This window comes from Dipodomys ordii, unplaced genomic scaffold (genome assembly GCF_000151885.1).
Source record: "Dipodomys ordii isolate 6190 unplaced genomic scaffold, Dord_2.0 Scaffold10, whole genome shotgun sequence".
Lineage (NCBI taxonomy): Eukaryota > Metazoa > Chordata > Mammalia > Rodentia > Heteromyidae > Dipodomys > Dipodomys ordii.
Genome location: NW_012267226.1, coordinates 7,424,957 through 7,449,139, shown reverse-complemented (window position 1 = coordinate 7,449,139; position 24,183 = coordinate 7,424,957). Strand labels below are relative to the sequence as shown.

Below are 24,183 nucleotides of genomic sequence, written 5' to 3'. Positions count from 1 at the left end.
TGTGGCTCAAGTGGTAGAGTGCTAGCCTTGAGCTGAAGAGCTTAGGGACAGTGTCCAGGCCCAGAGTTCAGGCCCCAAGACCAGCAAAAAAAAAAAAAAAAAAAAGAAGAACATTATGATTCTTTAGTAGGAGTACTGAACATTAAACACAGGGTCTCATGATAACTAGGCAGGTATGATACCATTTAAGCCACACCTTCAGTCATTTTTGCATTGGTTACTGTCTAAGTAGGGTTTCACTTTATGCTTGGGCCAGCCTGGGCTGTGATCCTCCTACTTATGTTTCCCCCTTACCCTTGGGGATGACAGACACATTATCACGCCCAGGCATTGGTGAGCATTTGCCTGGGCTGGTCTTGATCCTTGATCTTGTGATCTCTGACTCTCAAATAGCTAAGATTATAGACTTAAGCCACAATACCAAGCCTGAAACTTTGTGATTTTTGTTGCTATTATAAAAAGTTTCTATTTTCTACATTTTATTCTTGATTTATTGCTAATATATAGAAGTAGAATTTATATATGGGGTTTACAATTTACAATGGTAATACCTCAGAGTTATACCTCTAGGATTCTAATCTTGCCTCTGCAACAGCTACCCATTTAAATGTGAATAAAGTACTCATTATCTTATTTTTCTCATCTACGGAAAAAGTTAAAAATAGCCACTACTTCACAAGACTGTTGTCATGATTTCTTTTCTTTTTGTTGTCATGATTAAATGGGCTAAAATTATAAAACACTCATTGCTTTGCAGAAGAACTTAATAAATGGTTTCTCTTTTATTCAGCAACCTTGCTGGCCTTCTATTTTTTTTTTAAATAACTTACCTGTGGATTCTCCTGGATTAATAGATTTGCAAAGAATATAAATTTGATTCCTTTTTTACAAATCTTTTTTTGGTCTGATTTCATAGAGTCTCAAAAAGCCCCAAAACAAAACAAAAAAAAAAACTCATGGAAAAAAAAAACATTAAAACATCTATCTCCTTCTGGCTTTAAGTTTATTCTTTTCCTAATTTTTTCCCCAGTACTGCCATTTGAACTCAAGAATTCAGGTTTGCTAGGCAGGTACTCCACTGCTTGAACCATGTATGTACCCATCACTTTTTCCTCTGGTAATTTTGAGTTAATATCAGGCTTTTTACCTGAGCTGGCCTCGACCTTGATCTTCTCCTTTATGTTTCCTACTATAACTGAGAGAACTGAATTACAAAATCATGCTCAGCTACTGGTTGAAAACAGGGTCTCAAACTTTTTGCCTGGACTGGTCTTGAACCACTATACTTATATTTTACCAATGAAATTTGGAGCTGGAGTGGTGGCTCATACCTGAAACCGTAGCTATTTAGGAGGTTGAAATTGGGAAGATTTAAGTTTGAGGCCATCCAGGCAAAAAGTGTTCAATATCCCTTTCAACCCATGGTAGGCACGGTGATATGTTTTTTTTCTTGTTTGCTACATGAGATCCTAACTCAGATCATGAAGGTCATGGCTATTAGCTAGCTTGACCAAAACATTTCATGAGACTCCATCGTAGTGGAAAAAGTTGGTGGTGTTTGCAGCTCTTGTTTCAGCTATCGTGGAAAGCATAACATAGGAAGATGTAGTCTAAATCAGGCAAAAAGCTAGATCCTATGTCAAAATAATGAGTGTATAAAAGAGCTGCAAGTATGGGTCAACAATAGAATGCCTACTTAGCAAGTTTGAGGCCCTGGGTTTAAACCCCAGGACTACCAAAAAAAAAAAAAAAAGAATAAAAGAATAAAATGTAGGTTTCGGGCAGAATCCATGAATACAAATAAATTCCCTATTACTAATTGCAAAGACACATAATCATGACAATTATCAAGTCGTTTCTCCATTATGATGACCTTTTAGTTTGTCTTAATTTTTTTTCAAGTTTTGACTGTAGTAAATTACATTTATACCTACTTCGTATGTAGTTTATACATACCTGCTTTCTTCTGAATTTCTTTTTTTTAATCAGTCATAGGGCTTGGACTCTGGGCCTGGATGCTGTCCCTCAGCTCTTCAGTTCAAGGCTAGCACTCTACCACTTGAGCCACAGTGCCACTTCCAATTTTCTGGTGGTTTACTGGAGATAAGAATCTCACAGACTTTCCTGCCCAAGCTGGCTTTGAACCATGATCCTCAGATCTCAGCCTCCTTAGTAGCTAGGATTACAGGGGTGAACTGCTTTCATACTCATTTAAAAACTATCCTTTATCCCTATCTCCCCTATATCCTTTTCAGTGATATAAATGAATCAATGTAAAAGCTTTGAGAAGGCAAACAGCAATTAAAAAAAAAAAACAAAAGTTAAAGTATGCTTGGTGGCTCAAATTTGTAATCCCAGCTTCTCAACAGAGTGCCAATATGGAGGATTACAATTTTATGCCAGCCCAGGTAAAAGTTAGTCATAACCTATATCACTAAGTTGGGCATGGTGGGGTACTTATGATGCCAGCCACAAGAGCCAATAGGCAGCAAGATCCTTAGTCTGAGACCAGCCTCTGACAAACCTTAAGCCCTTACCTGAAAAATAACTGAAGCAAAAAAGCTGGCGAAGTGAGCAAAAATAGACTCAAATAGAGTGTCTTCCCAGCAAGTACAAGGTCCTGAGTTTAAATAGGGATTTAAACTATTAAAAAATAAAAAAAAATACAGCCAAACCAAATAAGCAAAAAAAGCATAAAGCTATTATGTTATGGCAAAATTCCTTCTGAGAAATTGTAATAAACATATGTGAACTGTAAACATTAGAATAAAATTTTTTAATAAAGGAAGATACACAGAAGAGTTCTCTATGGGGTGCAAGTGCAGATAAAGGATCCTAAAAAAGAAAGCTATCTTTGGATATATATTTGGGAGATTGGGATAAACATTATCCAAAGCTGCAACATTTGATTTTGGACTTCTGATTCCAAAATTAGAACCTAACTCTAGTGGGTGCTAGAGAAGACAGTAAGAATTTTGATTTCTGAGCATCAACCTAGTTAACATAAGTTGTTAGAAGCTCAGAATTTTAAAAATCTACCTTATTTTCCTTTACTACAATGACTTCCTGAAATCTACATAAAGATTAATGTCTGTTATGTATATGGCTTAATATAGTACAATATCATTTTCAAATGGTATTTTTCTGTGCTACAATGTAAGATATCAGCAACCTATCATACCTTTCAAATTTTAATATGCTATTGAGGTTATTGTGGAACAAGATTATTTGTGGTCAGTATAGCATACACAATTTTGGAAAGTAAGAAAACTAGCTCTCACTGATACAGGCAACAGCTGCAAGAGGCTGCCACAGACAAGATATCTGTGGCCAGCTTGAGAATGAAGTTCTGGAATGCAAACAGCTATGACAGTTTGATATCTGAACATTCCAATCTCAAAGGAAGGACACCAGGTATCCAAGAAATGCCATGTTCATTTCATGCTAAATTTAAAATGGCATTGACAGTAATGGCTCTTGACTTAAAATATAGTCAATCTACTGGCTGTTACATAAGTCAAACAGGCTTCCATTTTACTGATGAGGAACAAGAGGAGCCATTTCAAAAGGCAGAATAAAAGTCAAGGACAGTAAGAGCTCAGAAAATAAGATCTGCAGTACATTTAAAAAATGTTTTTGAGGCACAGAGAAATAACAACAATTCACTTGGAAAAAGACAAGCAGAAAACAAACAACCAATTTCAGAATATCTCGCACCACTCATGTGAATGACATGCCTAAAATATTTGAGCATTTGGGTGCAGTCACATCTTCTTCAGAGTTAAGAATGAAATGAAAGTAGCATCCTGATGCTGCCCCTCAAGGGGAGCCCAGGGCCAGTAATAGCACGGAGCTGGCTAAGCCACAGCATGCAAAACCACATTTCTTAGGGAAAATGGCTGTAAGTTTAAGATAAGACATTATTTATACTATACATTTAGTTTTCCAGAAACTTAGATTCCTGTTACAGCCATCCAAGAAGGCTCAAATTTAGATTATGCAATTTTAGGTTTATATGAGTAAGTTATACTTTTCACCCTTGCTCAAAATTATATTCATTAATTTTTATTTAAATTGTTCAGCTACAAATAGAAATACATGTGAATGGTTTTATTCCCAAACTCTGTACAAAAACAAAGTAAGGTCTATGTTTTATAACTTGGTGACTTTACCAACTCAGTTCTTATATAAATGACTATGACTAATTTCATTTCTAAAAACAGAACAAAAGGAAAATTTGCATTTTACCAGAAGCAAGTAGGAGGAAACATGAGGTGGATATAAATTCCAGAAGCTAAAAGTGGTTTAACACCAGAATGGGATGTAATACACAGTTTATAGATTTCTTTAACCTGCTAAGAGTTTTTAAAATTGTCTGGGTTCTTATTTTTTTCAGGATGAACTCTTACTATTTGACAATAACCTTATTTAAAAAATAGTACTATTTTCGGAGACATTTGTTTGTATATTCTCTTATAAAAATTAAAGTATATCAACCATATACTTGAGAAATTCAAGTGCATCAAAGGTAACAGGACTAATAAAATAATTAAAAGTTCTACAAATCTGAGACTTTAGGGCTTCAATGATGTGAAAACTTTCTTTTCTAGAGATTACTTTTTCTTTTTTCATAACATTAAAATGCAGTCAGATGCAAGTGAACACCTCATAATCCCTTGTACTCTTCCTATAGACTATGAAGCATTATGTAGGGCATTAAGGTGCTGGGAGGTGGTTTTCAATTCTGATTTTTTAAGAAAGTGAGTATGTGACTAACGATAACACCTCTTTAAAGGCAACAGTCTTGGAATTCACCCTACTGAAGACATGAATAACCTTTAACACAGGAACGTGGGCACAGGCTTTGGAAGACCTGATGGTTACAAGCTGGTCCCTCATTACTTCTCAGTTGTAGTATCTTGAGCAAATTACCTATTGAAATCTCAGTTCCTTCACTATACAGTGGAATTACAATACTAACAGCCATCAATAAAGGTTCCTATGGTGTTTTACAGGAAATGATACATGCCAAGCACTTAGCTCCAGGTCAGGAAAGAGAAGCTAATTTTACTTCTCATTTTACTTTTGATCTGGAAAGCTTGAGCCTTTGCCTAGACTTTTCCTAGATATAGGGTTAAGATACAGAGCTAACTAGAAACATAACTCAGCTTTAAGACCAAATACAATCCAGCTGGCTTTTGTATACCCAAACTGAAAACTGGGCTCACAAAGTAAGGGAGAAACTAGGTCCACTTTTAGATTTTGCCTTAAAATTTTCTTAAATGTAAGTAATCTAAGTAATCTTCTATTCCCTTCTACTAAATACTATGCAGTATTATTTAACATTTTTTAAGTTATGCTTTTTGGATCATTATATAAGTGACAAGTGCTTTAAAAATATTGGTTATGGAAAAGAAGTATACATTGTGAAATTGCCCCACTTATGGTTTTGAAAGTTAAAACACTGATGATCATATAAGCAAGATCATTATTGATCTTCAAAAATAAACTTCACAGGACTTAGTTGTAATTCAAGAAATAGTAATTAATGAAATAACCATCAAGAATGTTTATCAAGGAAGTCTAAAGAAATACCACACAAGTCCAGATACTCTCTTAATAATAAAATCTTAATAATATCTTCAAGAAATATTATTTGGGTGGGGAAGGCTATCTTTGTTAATACCAGGGGGGAGGTGAGGTGGGGGAGCAGTGTTACAAAGAGCTGAGCAGAAGGGTTTATGCTAATTGAGTAGCCTCTCACAGAGACTGCTAAGCTTTGTAACTAAATTCATGCTTGTGCCTATTTTCCACTAATCAATTACTGGCATGGTATTAATCCACCAGGAAAGTACTGCAAAATCATTCACACACACACACACACACACACACACACACACACACACACACGCACACATACACACATTGCTTAAAAAAATAAAGGCATGTTCTTCTGAACATGAAAACTTTCATCATATTAACCTCAGGTTACGAAATAAGATGATTATAAACAGGAAAAAAAAAACCAAACAGGGAATCTGTCCAGGAAAATAATACCTGTGTGACACAATTAACAAAGTCCTCAAGAAGTGATGATCTCTACAAATAAGACAAATATTCATGCTCCATTATTCATTTTCCAGATAATTAAAGAACCATTCAGATGAGTAACCTAGGTAACATGCACCCAAATATAATCTAAAATTAGCTTAACTGAAGTATTCCAAATGTTTGAATCCAATATTTGAAATCCCATTGAAATCTCCTTACCTGGTGCTGTGGTACAAGTTTTAGGATCGATATTTGAAATTATTCCAAGTAACTGTATTTAGCAGTAGTCGTAACAGGAAAAGGTGATTCCGTCTTCTGTGCAGAAGCTCGGAGGAATCTTAGTCGCACAGGTTCTGACCAGGTCCAGCACTGACAGCTCCCAGTCAGCTCTCCACAGCACTCGTGGTGCCAGCTCTATTTTCTGCCCCCTCTCCAGGGTGCTTTTCCGGGGCCTAGTTTAGGCCTGTGTGGGAGCCAGCCTCCTTCGAGACTTCAGGAGCTTAATCCTGCTCTCTCAGCAGGACAGCTTTACCACAGCCCAGGAACGCCCCTGCCTAAACGCACACACTTGCAGAACAGGCTTCACCAGCATGGCTCCACCCATCCGCCTCACCATAGGTGAGTGCTTCCTGCTCAGAAAGCAGCCGGGTGAAGCTGTGTCCTTTGTCTTTTGGGTAGTTACTTATTCTCCAGTTGTTTTTATTTGCTAAGAAAGTGGAAGGCAGTATAATCCAACAAAAAATGACTAACTTCAGGCTCCAATAAAAAAGTTAAATGAGCACATACACAATATTCAACCTCATAGATAAGGGTTGAAGAAGCAGATCCTCAGTATCTTTGTCTATATTGAGCTGTGATGGCAATTCCACTAACACATTTTTAAGGTTATTTATTTACACACCTTGTGTAAAAAATTCTAAGAAAATCTCATACATCTGTTAGGGGAAAAAAATCAAAGATTTCTCCAAAACTCAAACTCCAGTATTAAATACAGTTTCCTGAGTGAATTCTTCCTTCCTTCCACTGCTCAAGTACTAGGTAAGTATGCACCTATACTTCACCATGGGCTCTCCCACTGCTTCTCCATCTCTTAACAAAAACATTTATCTAAAATCAAAACAGTGTCCCTGGCAACTACCACGAAATTAGTATTCAGCCAGTCTTAACTTGTGGCTTCAGAGAACATTCTGACTAGTTAATCTGCTTAACTGCAATATATTAAAGAGATTCACCGCTGGGCGCTCTTAGCTCACACCTGTAATCCTAGCTACTCAAGAGGCTAAAATCTGAGGATTGCAGATTGAAGCTGGGACAAGAAAGTCTAGAAGACTCTTATCTCCAATAAACTACTCAGAAAAAGCCAGAGGTGACACTGTGGCCCAAGTGGTAGAGTGCTAGCCTTGAGGAAAAGAAGCTCAGAAATAACACCTAAGTCCTTAGCTCAACAGTCTTCCAACCAGAAAAAAAAAAAAGATTCATTACTTATACTAAATTCATTACTTATACATTACTCATAGACTGTTGAACTGTGCTAACTCCATTAAATTTATAGAAGTGAACTGGGAAAGATCAATATATTTCCTGTTCCAAAAGACTCTTTACTAATTCCAATGTAAACTCTACTTTCAGATGCTATTTCTGTCTGTACTCAATAAAACAATGTTCTAACATTACTACTATAATGTTACATACCACAGACATAATTATGCTCTACAGCAAAATCTTATGTTGTTGACTACATTTTTTCCTTTCTGAACATAGCTGTGAATATAACTTGTTAATAAATGGTAGGCACAAAAAGGAAAACAATTAACTTTAAAACATTAAACAGAATTTTAACATAATTTTAAAAAGTGTAGCAGAAACCAACATTGTGCTGTGTCAACTAGTAAGTAGCTGTTTATGGCAAAGGGGGAATCAGTCATTGGTCACTTTTCTCTCATATTTAACAAAATGTTTACAACTAGCTATCTACCTCTGATGGAGTAAGATGTACCTTCGTATGGACAGAAGAGGCAACAAGAGAATTCACTGGAAAGACAATGACTACATTCCAATCCTTGTTATAAAATTTATCAGAATGATTCAAATTTTTTATACTATGCTCTATGGCTATAAATATCGGCAATCACATCAGTCCTCACTCACTGGCTGCTTCACTGGTCTAAGCCACCTGTCTCATCGAAGCAGCCTCCTTTCCTCTACACTTGTCTTCACCTATCCTTTGCTTTTAGTTACGTTTTTATTTATTTATTCTTTTGTTTATTAATTGGTGTGTGTGTGTGTGTGTAACTAGGGTTTCAATTGAGGTCCTTAAATTTATGAGGCTGGTGCTCTTCCACTTGAGACGCACTTCCAGCCCTATTTTTAATGGTTATTTTTGAGCTACAATTTTGTGTGAACTTTTCTGCCTGGGTTAGCCTTGAACCATAAGGATTACTGGTGTGAATCACCAGCCTTCATCTGTCCTTACCTATTCCTAACTCAGCAACCAAAATAATCTGTCTTACAAAGTACAGGGACAAAACAGGCCACAAAGATGAGTTAATTCCAATATTTTCAGAGTACTTTACACTCCAGACTAAAGATTTTGTATACAATTCTTACATAAAGTGACAAAGTTCTCTGAATATAAATTATAAAAGCTTAATTCTAAAATTTAACAATCACATATTAGGATGGATTGATTCAGCAGGCATTAACTGTACATTCACTGCACACACATCCTATAGGGAAAGAAAGATAAACAGGACATTTTTGCTGCTTTTAAGGAGAGTACAATTTAGTGAACAAATAGGATGAGTTCATTTACATTTGACCAGGGTTAGCAAGAGTTGGGTCAGGGAAGCTCTCCAGGAAGAACTGGATGGTAGGCTGAGTCCTGAAATGCCCTTGCAATATCTATATATTTACAGGCTTGTTTCTAGTCTCTATGTGGTTCCATTAATCTATTTGTCTATACTTGGATCTATACCAGGATTCTAATTAGTGAAGTTTTACACTAAATTTTGGTATCTGCAATGGTAAGTTTCTCACTAGTTTTTTTAAAAAAAAAATTATTCTGAGTATTCTTGGTTTTGCACTTCCGTATAAATTTTAGAATCGATGTCAATTTCCACAGAAGACCCAGCTAAAAGCTTGAAGCACATCTCATTCTCCATTTCTGTTTCTGGGCATTGTCCCTTCCTCTACTCTATCAGCATGTGCACATATTCTAAGAGAATAAGTCGCTTAATGCTAGGGCCACCCCTCATATTTCTCTTTTCTGTTACACTATAGTTCAGTAATGGCTTACTGCTGTATTAACTCTCTAATGTTTCAAAGAGGTATCTTTTATACTTCTGTCCAACTTTTCTGTTGCCAGAGAGCTTTATCTAAATCCCTAGTCTATTATTTTCAGATATTCATACTATAAAAGTACATTTTGCTTTTCTTCTCATTCCTCTGTCTGCTCTGCTCCTCCAATCCTTTCTCTTTTTTTGTTCTTTCTCAATAAGGTAATGTGGGAAGATGTAGGATTCCAGTATAAAAATTAAAAAGACCAAATGTTTCTAGGGAAAAAATCTTAAGTATGAAAACTGAACTAGTATATCAGCTTAAAAGAAGATTATTCATAGCAGAGAAAACAATCACTGAAGAAGATGAAAAAGAATCTCTAGAAGAAGGAGAAAGGAGTAAGGGAACAGAGAGGTGGGGGGAGAGGAAGAAAGAGAACAGAATCCAAGAATGTAACTGATGTGAAGATGAGAAGAAAGCAACAACCCAATGGAAACAAACATTTAGCTGAACTTTGACTTTGCCTTTCTAAGGAATTACACTATTTGAAATCTCCCTTGAATCTATCCTGTTTCAGTTAATAGATTTGTATATACTTGCATACAACCCAATGTATTTACTTAGAGGAGTTTGTTAGATAAATCTAGCTTCTGTATGTAAGGGAAAACATAGATCTTTTTTCTCTCAGGGCCTGACATATCTTAACATATCTTAAGATACTTAAATTTGACAAAATTTTCCTTCATTTACTACAGAAGAAAATAGAAGAATGTACCACTTACAGAGAACACACACCTTGGTCATCCATTGAAAAATAAAACACCAGGAAGTGGGAAAAGAGTAGATGAATAAAGAGGATAAGAGGGGAAAAATACAGACAAGAAATCCAATGTATATCCAACAAAACTAAGAAGAGTGAGGAAAGGGGTGCATAGGAGAGGGATGGGTCAGAATGTTGAAAGGGGTGACACTGATCAAGATATATTGTATTCATAAACTGCTTTGTTACATGGAAGCTCCTTTGTACAACTACCTGAAGATAATAAAAAGGATATCAATTAAAAATAAGAATTGAATTAAATCAAAATAAAAAGATAGAGCATACTGAACATGATTAATCTGTTCCAAAATAAATATTTTTATATACGCAGTAAAAATTTAAAAAAAACACAAATATTTAGTGATAAGAGCTTCAGACATCCAAAATGTGACAAGATATATCAAACAGACTCTCAGTAAACTCCAAGCAATATATAAATACAAAGTCCTCCCTCTCCCTTTCACTTTTCTTTCAAGTGGTTCCATCCAGTTTTGTCATAAAATGGCTGAACTAAACTTCTTTTTCTCTCTCTCTGAAGTTTTACCTTTTTTTAACCCCTGAAGAAATCATGGATAACTATGGATACTTGCTATTTGGTCAGGACATGGTAAATCCATTTTATGTTTGTATACACAAATAAATGAACATATTGAGAACATAAAGAACAGCTTTAAAAGGAAAAAAATTCCTATTGCCCTTGTTGTATAACAGTATAGGAAGCTTTAAGTTTTCACTCTCAAACTATAGCTGCATTTTTCTGATTTGGCATCTAACAGTGACAGATGGTAATGTTAAAAATAAATAGAACATTCAAATTGTTTATACTGTAGGCAAAGACAGTTTTAAAGTGTGAAACAAGCCCAAGGCTGATTGAATTTACATCATGCTTTTCAAAATGTATTAAGAATATATACTTCCCCATGACAACCATGCCATTCAAACACATAAATAACAAGATTCCTTCTCCTTCCTTCCTTCCTTCCTTCCTTCTTTCCTTCCTTCCTTGCTTCACTCCCACCCTCCCTCCTATATTCTCTTTCTCCCTCCCTTCCAAACTGAGGTCTGAACTCATCCTCATGACAGCTAGGCAGGCACTTTACCACTTATGACATATCTTCAGCTCTCTTTTTGCTTTTACTTATTACTTTTTATAAGATTTCAAGTTATTTGCCTAGGGCAAACCCTGGGTAGTGATCTTCCTACTTATGCCTACAGAGTAGCTTGAATGACAGGCATGAACCATCACATCTAACTTAATTGTTGAAAAGAGGGTTTCACTAGTTTTTGTTTTTGTTTTGCCCTGGCTGGCCTTGAGCCACAACTATCCAGATCTCTGCCTCCCAAGTCCCTATGACTAAAGATGGGCCTAATCACTCACAGCTCCACATGAATTATTTTGGTTTGCTACAAGGGTATCAAGACAATTAGTAGGGAAGAAATAGCTTTTTAACAAGTAGAGCTGGGACAATCAGCTATCCAAATGAACTTCAACTCCTGCACAACACAGATTAAAAATTAACTAAAAAGTAACTAAAAATGGGTCACAGGTTAACAAGTAAAAATCTAAAACTATAAATGACTCAGAAGAAAACAGAAATAAATCTTCACAACCTTGGCTTAGTTAGTCTTAAGAAAGGCACCAAAAATGTAAGTGATAAAAGAAAAACTTAATTAACATGAACATTTTTAGGTTTCAGTGGATACCACCAAGAAAGTGAATAACATTCCCCCCAAAAAAGAATGAGATTAAATACCTGTAAATCACTATTATTGAATAAATGAATTGAATCTAGAATACATAAGAAATATTTCTCATTCAGTAATAAAAGACCAATAACCCAATTAAACAATACCCAAGGAATCTGAATGGACATATCCCCCCAAACGTATAAAAGGCCAATGGGCACAAATAAAGATGTTTCATAGACATTACTAATTACAAGCAAATGCAAATCAGAAGAATCCTGATGAGGTACTACCCATACCTTTAAAGTCGGCAGTAATTCATCCAAAGAAAACAAATAAGTGTTGATAATATGGAGCAACTAGATTTTTCATCTACTGCTAGTAAAGCTGTGACTCAGTAATTCTACTCGGACATGCACTCAAGAGATATGAACACACAAAAACTTGTACATAAGTGTTTGCGGCACATGAAAAAATAAAATGAATAAATAAAATATGTTATGCAAATAAAGCAGAATATTATTCAGCATTAAGAAAGGAATGAAGTACCGATACACATTGCAACAGGGATGAACCTCAAAAACATGTTAAAGTTAAAAAAAAACAAAAAGAAAAAACAGTTACAAAAGTCAATACTTAAAGTTAATAAGGTTAACCATAATGCTTGTTTCCCCTTATATGAAATGTCCAGAACAGGAAACAATAAGGACAGATAGTAACTTAGTAGTTATTTAGGGTCAGGAAGTGGTAGGGGGAAAGTATCAAGTATTTTCTGAAGGATACAAGATTGCTTTTTGAAGTAATAAACATTTTCTGAAATTGTGATAGTATAGTTGTGCAACAGATTAGACTAAAAATACTGAATTATACACTTTAATAGCTTGTATTATAGTTCAACCAACCTGTTTTGGTTTAATAACTATAGACCTATTACGTAAAATAAAGAAATCTAGGGTATCATTACTACTAACATTTACCAAGTAAGTACATATATAGACAGACTTATGATTAAGTTCACCCAAAGCAGGATAAAATTGCCTTGAAATACCGAATTCCTGGCTCAAGATACAGATAATGATGTTTTGAAGGACTTTCTTTACCAAGCAAGAAAGTTTTCCCAATGTAAATGAATTCTTTAGTTCTTCTGTAAAGATCTAAGCTTTGAATGGAGCTATTACACAGACTGATATAAGTTTTGGATGCAGAAGTGAGAAAATACCAAATAAGGAAAGAAAAAAAAACTTTTTTCCCTAGTTCTTATATACAAGTTTTGAAAATGGCTTTAGGGAAAGCAGTTCAATTAAACTCTGAGGCCCAAAAACGTTTTCTTCTCCTTTAATTGCAGTATAAGAAAGGGGCAGAAGGAATGTACTATAACTAACAAAATAAACTTGGTTATTTCTTCCCTCTAAAATTTTTACATATTTATTATTTTCTTTTTAAAAATGTACATCAGGGGCTGGGAATGTGGCTTAGTTATAGAGTACTTGCCTCAATTCCTTGGTTTGATTCCTCAGTACCATATATACAGAAAAATCTGGAAGTGGTACTGTGGCCCAAGTACTACCCTTGAGCAAAAGAAGCTCAGGGACAGTGCCCAGGCCCTGAGTTCAAGCCCAGGACTGGCAAAAAAAAAAAAAAAGGTACATCAGGTCACATATTTCCATACTAGGTATTTTGTAGTCTTGCCCAGATTAAACCACCCAAACACAAAAAAAATCTAATTGTCTTAATTTTGTCTGTGGCTTTATTTGTAAACTATGCTACATACTAATATAGCACCATAAAAGTATATAAGTGACAAATGCTTTTTAGTTTTTAAACTCAATTTTATTTTTAACATTTGTAGTCACTGATAAAATATACATCCTTTCAGCTGCCACATTCTAATTAATCATATAATACCCAGGTTAGTTCTACAAGCCCATTTTTAGTCACTTTATTTACTAGTAAGTTATGTAGTCTAATTGTGTAACTGTAAAAGCAAATAATAACAGAGCTTAACATAGCATATAATTCTTTAAAACTGTCTAAAAGTTTGAATGCATTTCTCAAGAAAGAAATCAAACCACTGAAAATGAAGAATGCAGCAAGTGCAAAGACCGTCAGAACAAGCCACATCTGTGTTTGTGAGCAATTGCTCCAAGGGAAAAATTCACTCACCTGGTTTTGGCACTGAGTTGGTCACTGACTGGGGAACTTTCTGGTTAATTAACTCCACACAATGACCAGGGAAGAGTCCCACCTAAAGAAAAGCAACATAGAAAGGATTCCAGAACAGCAAACGGACTAGAGGATAACACTGCCAAGTCAGTTCCAGTAATGTACTCCCCAGGCCCTCCCAAATGATTCTGTTATTCCAAGACTCTGAAGAGCAGACGCCAATTACACAAACAAATAATAAAACAATCTGTTGCTATGAGTATATAGAGCTATGTGGGGTTCTCTGTCCAAATATCTATGTCTGCTTTTTTCAGTTTTTGTTTTTCACTTCACAAACTTCTTTTAAATCAACTAAGATATTTAGACATCTCAGGCTAGGCATGCAGCAGGTAAAATTTTTTCCTCTTTAATAATTCTCTCTGCCCCAAATTTTAATCTAGTTGTATTGATATTTGTTGCTAATATAATTACTGTCTTCCTTAAAGATGTTTAAATCCTAAATCAAAATTATTGTATGAATATTCTCTTCACTCTCCTGCAGGCTTCATGAAATAAAATGATACAATTAAAGTAAATTTCTGAAACAATAATTCATCTAAAATCCTGGTATTCACTGCTGCTAAAGAGCCAGCAGCGCATGGTAAGAGGGAAAGTAACAGAGAAGAAATAGGTCACTTTCCCCAGGCTGGACATAGGTAGGGCTAGCTTTGGAGAACACAACAACACATTCATCTTACAGCAGAACTGCATAGACAGCTATAGCTAGAATCCAAACAGGCTGTATAGAAAAACACTGAGGTCAAGATCATCCAGAGATACTGTATGGCTAATAGGATAAATGCAGAGATAAACATCCTAGGAAAAGAGTAGAAAGGAAACCTTTAACAATATTTATAGATGTTTTCGTAGATGGGGATATAAATGGGCTGCCATGCAGCAGATGTTAAAGCTAAAACATGAAAACTACATCACACTGAATCTCCTCTGTTGACAGACTCTGGGGAAGGATGGAACACACTTCCAAGAGTGTGACTCATCATGCACTTCTGAGCTACATAATTTCCATCTGTGTGGAATTATTTTCACATATCTATTTGCTGCATTCTTATATCAATTTCTGGATCAATACTTTGTGGTACTTAATAAAATTATGAAGATGTAACCAGTTATCATGAGCAGAAAGTGAGTTATTATCAGATTACCAGTTTTGCTTAAAAGATCTGGATTTGGCATCTTTAAACAATACTCTCCAAAGTGATGCTTTGTATAACTGCTTTGTTAGTGAAATTGTATAATGTATTCTACTCAAGTTTCTATTTCATTCAACAAGTAGAATTCTCCAAAGGTTGGTTAAAACTAGGTAAAAATAACCTTGAAAACCCTTCTATTTTTTTTTATGTGTTCTATGTCCTCTCTCATGGAATAAGAGGCATAAGTTGTTCTTAAATCTACCAGTTACTAAACTGGGTTTGCAACTCAGCTTCTCTATAATTCAGTTTCTCTATCTAAACAGGATAATAATATGTAAAAATATGTAAACATTTAACATATTACAGGAAGGTAGGATGCACTTGTCAAATATTACTTGTTATTATCCTACTATATTGGGTACTGAAGACCTAGTTCCTCCATTAAATGGATAGGATGCATCCTACTATATTTTGTATGTGTGTGTTTAAGCCTCTTTATTCTCAAACATACCTATTAGAAAATCCTGATTCATTTCAATTTATAAACATCTGAAGTTTGCCACAGAAAAGATTCAAAAGTTATTAGCTCACTCATTTCCTAGGCTCCATGATCTGAAGTAAATCAGTTTCCTAATTTGTAACATTAGGAATACTATATGCATGAATAAATATTGTATATTATGTACGTTATTATAACAGTATAGGTGAAAGCATCTACTTATCGTAGTTCTTTAGCTCAGCTATGTTTCATCAAATAAAAGCCAGTTTTCTATGAGCACCCATGGCTCACACCTGTAATCCTCGCTACTCAGGAGGCTGAGATCTGAGGATTGCAATTTGAAGCCAACTGAAGCAGCAAAGTCATGAAACTCCCATCTTCAACTATAAGAAAAACTGGAGTGGAGCTCAAGTGGTAGAGTGCTGTCCTTGAACAAAAGAAGCTCAGAGACAGTGCACAGGACTTAAAGAAAACAAAAGAAGAAAAATCCCAAACAAAAAAAAAACACCCAGTTTTCTATTGCTGGTTTTTTGTGTTTTTTTTTTTTTGTCGGTTGTGGGGCTTGAACTCTGGGCTTGGGCGCTGTCCCTCAGCTCTTCAGCTCAAGGCGAGTGCTCTACCACTTGAGCCACAGCACCACTTCCGGTTTTCTAGTGGTTTATTGAAGATAAGAGTCTCACGGGGGCTGGGAAGGTGGCTCAGTGGTAGAGTGCTTGCTTTGCATGCCTGAGGCCCTGAGTTCGATTCCTCAGCACCACATAAGCAAAAAGAAAAAAAAAAGTCTCACGGACTTTCCTGCCCCGGCTGGCTTTGAACCATGATCCTAAGATCTCAGCCTCCTGAGTAGCTAGGATTATAGGCGTGAGCCACTGGTGCCTGTTTTGTTTTTTTTTTAAAGGAATGAATGAAGCTTACTGAACTGCTTCAGGGAGCTGTATAATATGTATTAGTTACATGTTCCATGCTTCTGTCTTAATGCAGTGGGCTCAGGTATATGGGCAAGTGTTACTTACATTATACAGGGGCACATCTAATGCTTAATTCTAATCCCTACTCTCAACATCCTTCCTTTTTGCACTGTAACATTACTACATGTTATCCATCTAGCTTTTCAGACACAGCATTCAGATGAAGCTAAGACACACATGAACACCACCACTGGGCTACTGTAGTTTCTCTCTTTGCTGTGAATGGAGGCATCACAGCTGGATCTGGAGTAGCCATCACTTGGCCACAATAAAAATCCAAGACAGTTTGAGAACCTTATGCCTACCACTGTGGAGCTGCTGGCTCACCTGCAGCAAGGATCTATATTTTCTTTTTACCTTTCTATTTCTTGAAGCCAAAGGCCTTTCCAATAGTGAAGCAGTCTTTTATTTAAAGTAGTCAGTTTCATAACTCTGTTAAAGGATAACAGTTCTATTTTCCTATACAAATTTTTCATCATAACATAAAGTCACACTCTGTTAAAATATACTACACATAAGAACACATCCTGAGCATGCAACTCCTAAACATTTATACTTTTCTGACAAATACATAACATAGTATTTCACCACTGTAAGCAATTCTGATAAATCCAAACTGTCAAATGGTAAAAGTGACTGGAGTTCTGGCAGTATGATGTACTAAATGTGTTGTCTTGTTTTCCAGGTTATTCTTTCTGCAGCAGTACTGTAAAGGGAGAAGGAAATTAGGTCAGGAGTCAAAAAATGAGACTCCTCTCTAGGAAGAATATGCAAGGGAAAGAAAAACCACCCTTTGGGCACATGATGACAAAGAAGTGGGTAATAAAGACATGGTAAGAGAAGGAAGGGAACAATTTAGCGTAAGGCTGGTATAGATAGGTTAGGGAGGGGCTTCCGGTATGGTGCAAAGATCATTTTGGTAGTTTCTCCTCAGCTGTTTCAACTACAGTGAGAAGCTAGAGAGGCTATTATTTCCTGTGCTGTGGTGTTAAATGTGTAATGACTGGCTCCCCATAGGGTAAATGGCCTTGATTTACAGTGTTTGCCATTAAAAACACCCATACCATTGCTGTTTTCCAACTATCATCAGGACACAACTGAGCAGAGAATAGAAAAGAGATGCACAGTAGTACTTGTTTGTGTAGTACCTTTATCATACAAATCCATAAGATGAACAGAAAAAGCAGATAACTATTATTTTACCACTGTTAATGGTAAACTTACACACTCTGATTTTTAATAATAGCTATGTTAAACAACTGTCCTATAAAAAATTCACCAAGATTTTATAATTGACACCAATTCACTACTCATCTAAAGCCAAGCAGGTGGTTCTATGCCTGTTTACCACTAGTAGCTCCTAGAATTACTCTCCAACACTTTGCAAGTTCATAGCTTGCCCTCGGACTTTTAAGGAATGAAAGAGGTTACAACAGTGAATGAGTTGAAAACAACTTTGGTGTAACTTGGAGAGAATGTTAGATAGGAAACAACTGTAGTACAACAAGCCTTGACCTTTGGCAACAGAAGGGATGGGAAAAATCCTTGCTCAACAGTGGGACCTGATTCTAACCATAGTCTCTCAGAGGCAACCAACCAAACCCTAAAAGGCATTTCAACATAACAACATTCTTATCACTGACTTTTTAAAAAATCCTGCTTAATGTGTTTTTTTAAATATAATTTATGTCTAGTGAAACTTCAGGATTATTGCATAGCAAAACCTTTTTTTAAGCTTAGTAAAGTACGTATCACATACTTATCCAATTGGGACTCTGGCTGCACAGTCAAACCCCCAATAGTTCATTTTCTGACTACAAGTTCCTGTCCTCCTGGTCCAGTGTTTACAGTTCATGAAAGGAGTACTAAAACCTGGAGATAACTCATTCCTTCATTCCTAGATTCCCCCCCCAGAATACTATTTACCTTCCAACTTTTTTTTCTTGACAAGTATGGATACTATGGTTGACCATTTGAATTTTTAAATCATACTTCTGGTTTCCTTGAAATATTAATTTTGTGTCAAACCAAGATAGAAAATCAATCCCCCAAAATAGAACCAGACTTCCTTACCTTCATGTCATATGTTTCTAAAGAAAAAAATCATGCCAAGCATAAGTGGCTCATGTCTGTAATCCTATCTTCTCAGGAGGCTAAGATTTGAGGATCACAGTTCAAAGCCAGCCCAGATAGAAAAGTCCCTGTGAGACTCTTCTCTCCAATTAACCACTCAAAAAAGAGAAGTGGTGCTGTGGCTCAAGTGGTAGAGCACTAGCTTTGAGCATGAAGAGGCTCAGGAACAGCACCCAGGCCCTGAGTTCAAACCCTACATCCAACCAAAAAAAAAATCACATCAGTGAAGAAATTCAAACTAATATAAATTCATAGACTTTTGTCTGGAAATGGCTATTATTTTTTCCCCAGTACCAAACCATTCTTGAGAATCTATTTTTTAGGCTGTGTGGTATGACCCTTTTTCAGCACCACCTCAGCGAGCTAGAGGCGTATCAGTAAGCCAGTAGTCTATCTATGATTTTGAAATTAGGCCCAAACCTTTAGTTATTTCTACTAAGCTGTGAGAACTAGAAAACAATATTTTTCAAAAATAAGAGACAAAAACAGTAGCTTCCCGTGTGCCAAATAAATAAAAAAAAATGAGAGAAGCTTAATCAATTCCTTATTTCCTAGTTCCTGGCTCTATTATTTGTGTGGAGCTGGGATCTTTGAGGCTTCCGCCTTATTCTAACTTCCACAAAAACACCACATGACTTCTGGTTTCTCTGCTGATTTATATCATCTTTAAATGTTAGTTACCTAGTTTCCATTTAAAAATTATTCTTGCAGTTGGATTTAAAAAATATATTAAAAATATTCTTGCAGACTAGAAACTCAGAAGTAACTTCGAAAATCAGGGTATCGATCTGGATTTGGGCAGAGACATGGCATCCAAAGCTAAAGGAGTAGTAAAAAGTCAGACTGCTCCAAACTAGAGAGATCTAAGGGTAAAGATGACTAGAAAGACAGAAGAACTTTAAAAATATTTTCTCAAAAGAAAGTGTCAGGAAAGGCCAAATCAGATACTCGTAAGAGTTTAGGTAATAGGAATAGTGAAATAAGTGTGTTTTCATTAAGCTAAATAGAGAGTACAGATAATTCAGGAGAAGAAAGTGAGGGTGAAGTTTTTAAGAATGGATTTGTGATAGATAAATGCTGAAGGAAGCCAGGACATCCCCAAAAGCATGAAGAGAATCACTGACCTGAAGAGTATTAACACAGAGAACTCTCTGCTTTCCCTCTGTGTTTGCCTAAAACAGACCACAGTGGCAAGAGGAGATTTTCTATTCTCCCATCACTCCTGCTTGCCACCTAAAGAGAGGGTATACAAGCTGCTTTAGTACCTTCACCAGCCCAGAAACGACACTAGAACAATCCGGAAGCCAGCCTTACTTATTAGTTTATTTTCCGCAGATCTTCCCTCAGTTTCTTGCCTTTTGGAGCTTAGAATTGCTTTCTCTTGTCACTTCTCTATGAAGTTTATTGTGCATATCCATATATTGCTGAAGATAATACATTCATGCCAGACTTGAGGCCAGGGCCGGCAGTTACTTTCACTGAGGTTTCTTTCATGTTATGTGCCTTGAACTTGTTAATAAAATTTGATTGTTTTTGTCTGTTTTATGTTAGAAGAGTTTTGTGCCAACTACACTTCTGATGGTTGTGTAAAAACTATGGTTTTCTCACCCTCCATGAAATGACAGGCCTAGAATCTAGGCAAAATGAACACAAAAAAGGAAGGATGCAAGTAATGAGGCAGAACGGGAGGAAATGATGAAATGATCATATCAAATTCGATACATAACTATTGACTGCACAGCAAATAACCAAAGAAATACAATTTCTTTTCCTAGTTACTCAAGGAAACACATAATAAGATAAAACTAATTACACGTACTTTAAAATTATAACTATTTTGCCTTACCCTTCCTTCCCTGGAAAGATTAAGGATTGAGGAAGACATTCAAAAGACATGGAATAGAAAAGAGCAATGTGTGTGTAACATGGAGAGAAATGATCGTTAAACATGGCAGAATGGTGAGCTTAAAAAATAATAGTGAAAAATAAAACTGGAAAAAGACAGGAATGTAGAATTCATGGATGAATTTTAATATAATGACAAGGAGATAGGAAGTTTCTTTTTCTAAGCATGAGAGGGGGCAGAAACAGGTATGTTTTAGGAAGAAAACTCTAGCAGTGTGTGTCTTTCCAAGCAGAAGGAAGGAAAGTAAGAAAGCTGAATGCCATTAAAGTAGCATCTGACTACAAACAGAGCAGGAGATAATAAAAACCTAAAATATGAAAATGGAATGGATAAGTGTAAATGAATAAAAGAGACACAGAATTAGAGGAAATAGAAACTATCAACTAGATTGGATGCACAATCAAACTTAGATAAAGAATGCATCTGCAAAGTTTTCTTCTGTATGAGGTATAATTGGCAAACGAACTGCACAGTTAAAAATGTACATTCTGTTAAACGAGCATCTTTGCAATCAAGACTACAAATATATACATAAATCCAAATGTTCCCTTGTTTCTGTTTATAATTCCTGCTCTCCCACTCTTTCTTAACCCCTCTTCTGGGCAACTTCTAATCTACTTTCTGTTACTCTGCATTTCCTCTAATTTTATATGGAGTCACATGGAATGAACTTGCGTTTACTGTCTTCTTCCATGCAACATATCTATTCTATTATTCATGATGCTGCTTTTATCAGTGGTTCATTCCTTTTAATTCTGATGTAATATTTCACTGTATGAATGCAATCACTGGTCTATTCATTGATCTATAGTTAATAGGTATAAGGGATTTTTACAGTTTTGAACTATAAAGGTACTATAAACACATTCAAGTTTCATACCTTGGAATAGAACGGATAGGTAATATAATAAGTATTTATTTGACCTAAGCAAATGTCAAGCTGTTTTCCAAACTGCTGGTGGTAACTCACATTCCCATGGGCACAGTATGAGAGTTTTAATTCTTCTACAAGCCAGCACTCCAGTAAGTATGAGGCTATGCCTTGCTGCTGTTTTAATTCTGTAAGGGTTATTGATCTGACCATCTCCTTCATGGATTTGCCATTCATGTCCCTTGGTGATGTGTCCATTCCAATCTTCGCTACTTTTCAACAGAATTATGTTTCTTAATGAGTTTAGAGAGTTTGTGTATATACTGTACACAAACTCAGTTATAATATCAGATACAACTACTGCAAATATTTTCTCCCAGTCTCTGAATTGTCCTCTTATTTTCCTTATACTGGCTTTCAAAGGGCAGGATGATTACATTTTGATAAAAACACACTGTGTTATTTTATTAATTGCTTTCTTGATGTTATATTTAAGAAATCTTTACCTAATCTGAAGCCGCAAGTGCTTTCCCCAATTTTTTTCTTTTTGTTTACACTTTACTTTGGGATATATGATCCATTTGACTTAAATTTTGCAGATGCTGCAAGAAATAAAGTATTTTGGAAGCAAAAATATTCCATGATCTTCACTGAACTGACTTTATTGAAAATCACTTCCAGGTATGCAGGAGATTATTTCTAGACTTCTTGTTCAGTTCCATTGATCTATGTACCTCTATTTGACTAATACTACATACTCTTTGGAACTGGTACATCTTTATAGTCAAGATACAAGTAGTGTTATTGTTCTAAAACCACTATTTTTGGAATTTATTTCTGCTCTACTCTTCTAGGTCCTTGAATTCCCATATAAACTGTTAATCAGCTTGTTGATTAAGATTGCTGAGATTTTGATTGGAATCAATTTGGGGGAAAATACAGGCTCCATTTACTTGGGTCTTCTTTAATTTCAATCAGTAATACTGTATGGTTTTCAGTGTACAGATCATTCACATCTTTTTTAGACATATCCTGAAGTATTTAATGTTTTATGCTATTATACATGGCTCTTACTATAATTTTTTGACTTAATGCTTCAATTCTGAGAACTACCTTTAAAGTAAAAAGATTCTCATGAAGTTGTCCCAAGTATTTATATCTACATAGATATAGTCAAAGACTTAAGTTACTTTCCTTTTATGTCTCTTAAACTTGAAAATTTAAAATCTATAAAAAGCTGTATCTGAAGGTTCAAAAAAAGGGAAACACAAAATTAGAGCTCACCATTTTAGTGTTCTGGTCCATGCCATACACTTAATAGTTTTGTTAAACAGAACACTTTATCAAATTTCCTTGTCTCTAGATTCTGTCACTATAAAATGGCAGTTTAGAATCAGATGGTTCACTACCATCTATAGAAATCCATGACTCATGCCAGGAGACTAATAAAAGCACGACTGCCCATTAAATACCTGTGATCTGCATTTGGTCTAGAGTGTGTCAATTTCAATGAAAGCTCAACACTAAACAGCTGGAAAATAAGTGGGAAGGTGTTCCTCCTTTTGTGAAATGAGATAACAGCAACGTTTTTGCAAAAAAGAATTATAGATTAACAGAAAGAATTTAGAACAGTTTGAGCACTCAAGAAGTGCGAACACTTTTAATTGTAGTATCACATACTCTCTTTTTCTTAAAATTATGAAAAAAATTATCGACAATATGAGTTCCCATTCTTTAACTGGAAAGGAAACATTCTGGTGTATTTGAATAATGATAAAGTACAGTTTTGTTTTCCAGGGTATTAGAGCAATAACATTTCTAGATATGAACATTTTTCAGACTTGTCTGAAAATCAATAACTTAAAAGCATATTAAAATTTTATAGTATGGAATTTTATCATCTGTAAATTGCTTTTTTGATAGTTGTACACAAAAATGCTCACACAATATTCTGGGATAGCAATAAAAAATAAAATAGCTGATACTTGACCAACTTGTAGAAAACTAAGAGGACATAGATGTATAAACTTCTGTCAGTTCCACTATACTAAGTATATTGCAAATGTGTTTTAAAGGGAGATCTACAGCAAGGAAGGAAGGACAAAATGGTTGGTGAACTGTGTTTAGCTTCTCCTATGCACACGATAAACAATGTGCATCTCACGTTTTGTACATGGTAATTACTTGAGGAACTTGTTAAAACTCTGACTCCAGCTCTATGCTAACAATCAACATCCAGTTTTAACATGCTTCTCGAATCATTCTGATGCCAGTGGTTGCACATAAAATTTAACTCTGAACTAAAGAAACAAATCTCAAAAATCTCAAACACAGTAATGTTATATTGTATATTACCTTTTACCTACAAGGGCTTCCCAAGGCCTCACCCCATTCCAACAATCGTCTCCACACAGGAACACAAGTCTGACAGTGACAACCAGTTACTTTGAAAACAAAGAAATAAACAGAAGGCTTTTTTTCCCCTTGAAGTATATTTCATGATGAAATATCTCAAAAATCAAAGATAAAAAATTCAAGATACTCCACAAGAGAGAAAGCCACGGATTTCAGAATTTCAAATTACTGGAGTTAAGAGAATTTCACACTTCCTACTCCTAGA

At 35.5% G+C, this 24,183-nt stretch overlaps 2 protein-coding genes across 2 annotated transcripts in view; both read right to left on the bottom strand.

Moving 5' to 3' along the window:
* The window catches only part of LOC105980860 (rho GTPase-activating protein 32-like), a 50,222-nt gene extending 36,168 nt beyond the window's left edge, over nucleotides 1-14,054 (bottom strand). The window contains exon 1 of the mRNA XM_013009830.1: nucleotides 13,997-14,054. The gene's annotated coding sequence lies outside the window, so the exon portion shown is untranslated. The remainder of the gene's footprint in view (nucleotides 1-13,996) is intronic.
* Nucleotides 11,616-24,183, bottom strand: part of LOC105980569 (rho GTPase-activating protein 32-like) — a 90,638-nt gene continuing 78,070 nt past the window's right edge. Inside the window, exons 10-11 of the mRNA XM_013009455.1 lie at nucleotides 13,997-14,078; nucleotides 11,616-11,641 (exon numbers count right to left, since the gene is read on the bottom strand). Coding sequence (XP_012864909.1) covers nucleotides 11,616-11,641; nucleotides 13,997-14,078 — 108 coding nt within the window. The remainder of the gene's footprint in view (nucleotides 11,642-13,996; nucleotides 14,079-24,183) is intronic.